This window comes from Bos indicus x Bos taurus, chromosome X, assembly GCF_003369695.1.
Source record: "Bos indicus x Bos taurus breed Angus x Brahman F1 hybrid chromosome X, Bos_hybrid_MaternalHap_v2.0, whole genome shotgun sequence".
Taxonomy (NCBI): Eukaryota; Metazoa; Chordata; class Mammalia; order Artiodactyla; family Bovidae; genus Bos; species Bos indicus x Bos taurus.
In genome coordinates, this window is record NC_040105.1 from 62,912,440 (window position 1) to 62,920,906 (window position 8,467).

The 8,467-nt window shown below is 44.4% G+C and overlaps 1 protein-coding gene across 4 annotated transcripts; it reads right to left on the bottom strand.

The window, feature by feature from the left end:
* Positions 1–477: 477 nt before the first annotated feature.
* PJA1 (praja ring finger ubiquitin ligase 1) lies at positions 478–6,154 on the bottom strand. Of its 4 annotated transcripts, XM_027533875.1 has the most exons (3): positions 6,008–6,145; positions 3,480–3,674; positions 478–2,915 (listed from the first exon to the last, which is right to left on the bottom strand). In XM_027533875.1, the coding sequence occupies exons 2-3, from the start codon at positions 3,605–3,607 to the stop codon at positions 1,886–1,888; spliced, it is 1,158 nt and encodes a 385-aa protein (XP_027389676.1). In that variant the 5' UTR covers positions 3,608–3,674; positions 6,008–6,145; the 3' UTR covers positions 478–1,885. The 4 variants fall into 4 exon arrangements, with proteins under 4 accessions (XP_027389676.1, XP_027389673.1, XP_027389674.1 ...); XM_027533872.1 differs by having other exon boundaries at positions 478–3,674; positions 6,008–6,154; XM_027533873.1 differs by having other exon boundaries at positions 478–3,668; positions 6,008–6,134.
* Positions 6,155–8,467: the final 2,313 nt, after the last annotated feature.

An 8,467-nucleotide genomic window follows, 5' to 3' on the forward strand; every position in this document is an offset into this window, starting at 1 on the left:
GCTCTCAGGGACATGCATCACTTTACATTTTGAAACCAAGCTACTCCCCAAACTGCCCTGAAAAGGCTGCTATTGTTACATTCACACCCACAGCACGAGTGCTGCCATTTCTTCTCTTTGTAGTCCAAACTAGATATTATCATAAAGAAAAACTATCACTTTCTGATGGACACAATCAGTTTCATTGTCGCGTTAATTCACACAGCACTGATTGCCATTGAGGTTGATCGTTAGGGACACAATCAGTTTCATTGTCGAGTTAATTTACACAGCACTGATTGCCAGTGAGGTTGATCGTTAGCAATAGCCAAGCTGTTGATGCTGAAAACAGCTCTCCAACTGTTGGGAGGAGTCTGAATTAGTACAATCACTTAGGACAGCAGTTTGGCAATATCTAGTTAGAATGAAGATGCTCTAACCCTAAGATGCCCAAATTTTACCTCCATGTACTTACCCCTAAAGAAATTCACACATGTGTACAGAGGAACATCTTTTAATTATGTTCACTGTTGCAAAACACTGGGAAGAAACTAAATATCCACCAATGAGAGAATAGATAAATAACTTGTGGTAAGTGTACAATGGAATATTTAGTATACAGCAGTTAAAAGGCATGTATCAAAATGACGAAATCTCAGAAACAATGCTGAGTGAAAAAAATAAAGCTGCAAAATGATACATTTTAGCAATTATGTCCATTTAAAAAACTCTATATTGGTTATGGAGATACATACAGGCATATACATATATATGTACACAAATACACATGCACACACACACTTCAAAAAAGGTAGACGAGAAGTAAACACACCATTTCCTGGATAGTGCTTACCTCTGTGGAAGAAGGTCAAAATAACAGGTGAAGTTCTTCACCTGTACCTGAAAATGTATGTTCACTGGAGAGAGAGAGAGATCTGAAGCCAATACGGCCAGAGGTTCAAACCTGTTCACTTTCTGTGGGTGGGCACCTCTGTTTTTCATAGTACTTGTCTGGCATATATTTCTCTCTTCCTTTTGTGTCACTGTGTTAATGTATACAATCAGCATACAGTTTGAGTTTTTACCCATTCCCTCTGAGACTTGCTATTTTCTAAAAGAGAATTGTAACTCCTTCACCTCTACAGTCTGTTTGGATGTGTTCCTACCATCATTATTTTTACTAGGCTTTTTCACTGTTTCTTTCCTTCTCATAGACTGACAGAATATTTTTTACTCAAACTTTTCCCCTTTAGTAGTTCAACAGCCATACACTTTACTCCTACTTTTAGAAATAATTACCCTTACTTTTGTTGTTGTTGGAGTCAGTATTTCCAATGAAACTAATTTTTTTTTCCTAGTAGGAACACCAAAAAACCCTATTTTGGAGGCAAATGCAAGAGATCAATTATAAAGTCACTTAGTACCACGGTTTTAGACGAAACCAAACAATTCCACTATACCATGTAAAACCAAAAGGAGAACTTTAATAAGCTTTTACGGCACTGCAATTACAGGAACATTAACCCATAACATGCAACAGAAATGATGATGCCTCTTGGACAAATTTAACAGATAAACTTGACATTACAATCAACAGCAACATGTTCTACTGAAAAAAAAAATGCAACATTTCACTGCTCAGGTTAGAAAATGCATCTTCTTGCTGCAATCTCAAGTAGCACTTAGAAAATTTGGTTTTCCCTTTCTAACCTCTAAAACACAGTATGATTTTTGTAATGCAATCATACACAACCATTTTCACACTGGAAATAATCACAAGGAATCAACAGGTGGAGATTAATCGACTGATTGGTTTCATTGCAATGGTTAATTTGGAGAGGGCTCCTGCAGTATTGTGGATTTCAGATGGGGAAAATCATCAGACCAGGAGTAAAGAGCCTTGGTCTTAAAGTGGGGGAGGGAACATGCAGCGGCACACGGGGCAGGTGCCTGACTTCTGAAGCCAGATGGACACGCAAGGCTTGTGGAAATAGTGGTGGCATGGCAGCTCCGTCGCCACCTCCCCCTTCGCATATTCACTGCAACAGATGGGGCAACACATCTCCTGCCCCACCGCACTGTGATCTTCCGTGATCAGGATCTCAGGAAGAGTGTCGATGCTTTCCTTGCTGGCTGGTGGATTGGCCACCTCCACATCCACCGCCAGAGACTCCAAGTGTGCCAAGGCAGTTTCCATTGCCTGGGCCAGGCGTTCTTCAAGTGCCATGTATGTGAGGAACTGAGGATCCACGTAGGAAATGGCTTCAGCTACCCCCAACCCATCCGCAAACCCATCGAAGAGGCTCCAATCCACTTCGAGGTCTTCACTGACACTAGAGTCATCTTCAAGGTTGTTGTTGCCATCCAGCATGAAGACACCAGGCTGCAGAAACTCCTGACCAGAATCATTATCCCCCTCACTGCTGCTCTCGTTTTCATTGTATTGGAGCCAAGGAACTTCTCCTTCTTCGGGGGATGCCCTTTCCTCTTCCTGGAGAGATGGCCCTCGAACTTCTTCAAGTTCATTGTTGCCACTGGTGCCAGCACTGGCACCAGCACTGGCATTCACTCTGGCTTGCTCGGCTTCAAGCTCTTCTTTTCCCGGCAGAGTCTCCCAGCTCTCGCCGCTGGACGACAGATTTTGCTCCCGACCACGATACTTGCGACGCAGAGCCGCAGTCCACTCTTTGTCACTGTCAGAGTCTTCTTCAAAGTATTTGTAGTAGTCATCGCTGTATGTCCAGAAGTCGGGGTCGGCCATGGTTCGTCGCCGTCTAGGCACCTTTTCGGGCTTCACTTGGTCACTCCTGGCTTCCCTCTTGTCTTCGGGGTACTTCGGCTCAGGGTAGCCACTTGAGCCCTCACCTCCGCTCCTTCTTGCCAGGCCATCCAAGTGGCCTTCATCAGCGCTGGCAGTCTCCCTCCACCTGGAAGTGCTATGTGGCATATCATCATCATCATCGGTATCAAAAAAGATTTTTGGTTTCACGCAGTTGGGACTTGCCAGATTTCTGATTTTAGGCCTCACCACCGGTTCCTCTGCGCTCTTGGGAGTGTTTTCCCCACCACAAATACTCACAGGAGCCCTGCTGGGACATGCAGGTAAATTCGGCTCCTGTCTCTCCCTCTCCAGGTTGTTGCTGTTTGTGACCACCTTGCCTTCAGCAGAAGACGGCTGAGAGGCCATGCTATTTGACTGCAAGAACTCAGCTCTGCTAGCAGAGGACCGTGCTGCAGGGGCTGGGTCTAACTTGTCAAGCTCCTCTCTCACATCATGGTTAAAACTAGAGAACTGTGAGGCCACCCCAGCCAGAGACCTTGCCCCCTTCTCCGGGTCATACAGCTTATCATCTTTAAACTTGCCAGTTTTCCCTCTCACTGACACTCGCTCAACAGGCCCAGCCCCCTCCTCCTCACTATCATCTGCCCCGAAACAGTCAACATGTCCATAAGCCATTCCTCTTCTGCTCCCCGAAGCCCTGTACTCTCTGGGCGGGTACCTGGAGTAGTCCTCATTATCAGCGTTCAGGCTGGTTCCTGAGCTCTCGCTGTCATCCCAACTACGACGAGTGGTGGAAAACGGTGATCGGCTCCTCTTGGTGGTTTGACTGGGGGCTGATCTGTGCATTGGGACTTCGGATGGCGTCTTTGTCTGCCTGGAAATCCTTTCTTGCTGGCTTGTGGATGGCCTGAAACTGACATAAGCATGCCTTCTTCCATACCTCCTGCCTGTATTGGACTGACACCCTCCTGCTGGCTTGGGCCAGACAGGCTTGCTAGATTCCTGACCCATTTGCTCTATTTAGGAGGGTTTCCAATATGGCTGGGGATTGAGTGGGAAGGCTCCTGCTCCCTGCACACGCTTTGGAGATGGAGAGGTCAAATCAGTTCAGTATAAAGGAGCAGGGAGATTTATTTTCACTTCAGCAGGTAAAGAAAAAAAAAAGAATAAGGGGCCTTTAAAATTAGTTTCACTTTCTTCTAAGGCCTGAAATAGCATTCAAGTGACTGTCAGGTGTAGAACTGGAACACATTTGTAATGTTGGCAAAATGATTACAAAACTGGGTTTGTAGGAAAGCCAGACTTATGGGAGAATCTGATGGAAGATGGAGGGTGACTGGACGTTCAGAAGGTGGGTGAAACACTGGAATTGTGCCAACATGGGAAGAGGAAAGATGGCTGTGGTTTTTTTATGGGGTGCCTGCATTTTTCTGAGCCCTGTAGACATACAGGAGAAATGCAAACTGGAATAGAGTGGAAAATATAGATCACCATCACTATGTATGTGAGAGTGCCTGGTGTCTGTCAGGAGGAGCAGGACAGGTGGAAGGGGGACCAGCAATCATGAAGAGGAAAGACTCCTGTGTTTGTAAAGGGAAAGGGCTGGTGACAGCAGCATGCGAAAAGGCCATGACTGTTGGGCAGAATGAGACCCATTGTGGATGTGGGTATGAAATGACAGGCATGGTGTGGCTTCAGAGGAGAGGGGCATGTGAACGTATGATAGAAAGAGAATGTGCATGTGGTTCTGATGTGTGATGGCTGGAGCTCTAGGGAGGGATGCCTATGTTTATGTGTCTGTGGCAGGCCAGGAGAAGTATAGTGGCATTGAATGGAGTGTCCTCCAGTTTGTGTGTGTGTTCATCAAAATGGGAGGCAACAATCGAGAAGTGTCAGTGTGAACAAATGCATCAATGGGGAGACATCACTGGAGAGGGACATGCATGTGGCAGGTGGGTGGGCACCAGCAATCAAAGAACATCTGTATTCATGGATGTGGCGACAGGAAGGGGGGATGTTCCAAGGGATTTACGTGAGTGTGAGTGTGTGCATGGCAGGGACCAGCGAAGGAGGCTGTCTAGACATATGTAGCAGACAGGGAGCACCTGAGAGGGGTATGTGAAAGAGTGTGTGGGTGAGTACGCGTGTAAGTGGTGTAGGAAAAAGGAGCCAGCAATCCAAGGATATCCTTACGTGTGGCAGTGGCAGGCAAGGGGTAAGGCCTCACAGAGGGTGTGGGTGTGTGTGTGTGTTGTGTTGTATGCTCACCAGAGCACGCAGAGGCACAGGGAGGAGGGGAGGTATGTTTGTGGAAGGGGGTGAGAGGCAGGAAAGGCACCAGAGGGTGGGAGGCTGTGTGTGTGTCAGTCATTCTGTGTCTCTCTCAGGGGAAGGCACTGGGGAGTGTGACAATGTCTGAGAGGGTGTCTGTACATGTGTGTCCAAGCATGTGGGGGGGAGGGGACACTCAGGAACCTTGAGTATGGGGGCAGCGGTAAGGCAGCTGCATTGGAAGGTTTTGGGCATGCGTGAGTGCGTGTGTGTGTGCGCACGCAAGCACGCGTGCATGTGTGCCCGGGTGCACACACCCATGCATGTGCGGTCATGTGCGTGTGTGTGTCCCTGTGCGTGCACGCAAGACACTAGGATGGGAGGGGGTCCGCAATGTCATAATGAGAGAGGGGAACGTTTATCAGCTCAAAGAGTAGATCCAAACCAATGTGGCAGGGAAGGGGGAGAAAAGAAAGGGAGTGTGAGGATACAATTTTCCCTGGGAATGATTTGTTTTTCTGACAGCATTTCTTTTCCTGGAACAATATATTTGCCTAAAAATCTTCATCCTTTACCATTCATTAAAACAACTGCAAAATGGGGAAAGGCCACGGATCGCTTCACACAGGAGCCAAGAAGGGAGGCAGGAGGAGAGGGGAGGACAGGCATAGAGGGCCGCGACCACCACTCCCCTCTTGAACAGCGACTCAAGCCACCAGAGCGGGGGCCGGGCCATACGGGAGCCAGGGATGGAGAATGAGTCCTAAATCGGGCCAATGGAGGACACAGGCCTCCCTCTTTGGTCAGGTCCCGCGTCCGCCCCACCCCTTCCCGAGGGGTAAGCCCGAAAATCTGTTCGCTAGAGCCCCCCACCCCCACATCCTTACCCCGGTGCCCGGCCACTCGCCCTCACGCTCGGCCACTGGCCCCACCGTCACGTCTGAAGAGGTCGAGGAAATAAAGTCTTTCACTCACCCAGTCGCGACCCCGCACGTTCTCGGGAAGAACAGATCTCCAGGACCTCCAACCGCCACAACCGCCAGAGCCGCTGCTCCCGGGGCTCCAGCTCCTCCCCCTCCAGACAGCAGTGGGGCAGGCGCGGCTGCGGCGGCGGAAGTGATTGTGGCGTCGCGGCGGCCCGCCCCCTTGATGTGGCGGGGGCGGCAGCTGCTCTCAACAAATCAGGGTGGGCCCGAAAGCATTATTTCATTTGAAATGATGAAATCGTCAAGGATACAGAAAAGGACAGCGAAAACTGTAACCAGCAGCCAGCTGTAACAAATGTTAAACATTTAGTCATATACCCTTCTGTTCTGGGGTTTGCATGGCTGCTGTCCTTGCTGTCTGATATAAAGTGAAATCTGCAAATTCCTTCTGATTCATTCCGATATGAAAGTAATCATATTAATATACCCTATCCTATGTTCTATGTTATGATTTGTAGTGGAAGTATCACTGTATTTAGGGTTGTGGTCAGCAGAAAATTTTTTAACCTGGTGGTTGAAGCAAACTGAACTGTTTATCATACAAATTGTTGCTGTTAATCGAGCTTCTCTATCCAGAAGAAATGATCAGTCATTGCAGCACAACATAGCTTCACATTCTTATAATTGCATTGCCCTTTAAAATATTATAGCTATGCCTTTTGGATTTACACAGTTTTACCGAACTCCAAAGTCTTTTTTATATATTGTGCTTTACATGTATCTCTAATACTTGAATCAAATGTAAGACTTACCTTTGTTCACGACAATAGCAAAGCTTTGTTCTTTACTGGGAATAAAGTACATAATAGAAGAACAAGGAGTTTTAGGGGTAATAACAGAATAGAAATAGGATGTATAACTTTCAAACCATTGAAGAAATAGCATGTAGAACAAAGAAAAAAATTCATTCTTACAAAATGCAGAAATGGGATGAGAGGCAACAAGAAAGTATGTTAAAAAGGGAGGGGGGTCAGAAATAAATCCAGATATATCAGTATGTCCTATGGGTTAATGTCTCCCATAAAAAATGTAAAAGCAAACTCTCAATTTAAGCATTTAGTTTTTAGAAATCCAATTATATGCTGTTTATATGTTTCACCTAAGACAGAAAGAAAGGAAAGAAAAAGGTAGAGAAGAAAAGATGGAGGAAGGGGAAAGAAGAAATTTTAGAAAGAAAAAAGAGAAGGAAAGAAGGAAGGAAAGAGACATGTAGCAATGTTAATATCAGAAAAATTAAGAACTCAAAGTAAAAAGCATTAAAAAAAATCATGTTGTTTCATTCACCAAGAAGATATACCCACTAAAATTTATACACCAAATAATGTAATTTTAAAATGCATGCATTAAATATTGTTAGAAATATAGAAATCAGAAAGTCTGCAGTTATAGTGGTTTTGGTATAGATAGAGTGAATAGACTGCAAAATAAACAGGAATATAGAGAGATTCCACAACCCAATTAATAAGCTTCATCTAATGTATATGTACTTTTGTACTCAAGAAATAATGTATTTTTGTTAAAATATTTCAAATATAAAGTACAGAGAATAAAATGTACTTTTGCCCACATGTACTTGTTACACAGACCAAGCACATTTTATTTTGTTTGGATCCTCAGATTCTTCTGTTTTTTAAACAAAATATTACAGTTGAATCTCTCACTTTATCCTATTCATCTTACCTCTTTTTCCCAAAAAAGAACCATTTGGAAGTCTCTTTCTTGTGCATGCTTTTTCTTTTTTTATATGTATGTATTTATTTCTTACCAATATACATTATTGTTTCATGTATTTTACATTATGTGAATAGCATAATAAATACATCCTCTGGGAACAAATTTTCATTTAATATTTTTTGGAAGTTAGCAATTTGATTCATTGAGATCTAGGTCATACATTTTAACTAATGAATATAATTGTATCAATTTTCCAATATGATGTTACTATAATATATCATTGTATGGACTTCTGTTACGTGGATTATCTAATTTCTTTATCTTTTTGCCTGCTGATGGACTTGGATTGTTCCTGTTTTGTGCAATTATAAGTGAAGATTTAATGAACATCTTGGCTATGTGTCCTTGTGCCCGTATTGAAGAGTTTCTCTGAGGCAGTCCTTTGCAACCGAGTAATGGGGGTTCTGATATATTGATTCCCTTAGCCCTCTAGAAAGATGGGCCTGGCTTTACCCAGCTGCTGCCCTGGGGCTGTTCCCTATGGCTAAGAGTAGGCTGTCTCTTCATTCCAGTGAGCTGGTAGACATAGTAGCATTTTTAACATGCTCTGATGTGGAAAGGATTGGAAAAAGCTACTCTAGTGTATGTATTTTGAAGTAGAATTTCTGGGTCAAAAGATATGTAGTAGTTAACTAATGCTGTGTAACAAATTGCCTCAAAACTTAGAAGTTTAAGACAACAGACAATTATTATAGTTTCACAGGTCACGAACCTA

What these genes read in the sequence shown, in the direction of transcription:
- PJA1 (XM_027533872.1), bottom strand. Translation starts at nt 3,607, where the DNA reads ATGCACAGATCAGCCCCCAGTCAAACCACCAAGAGGAGCCGATCACCG.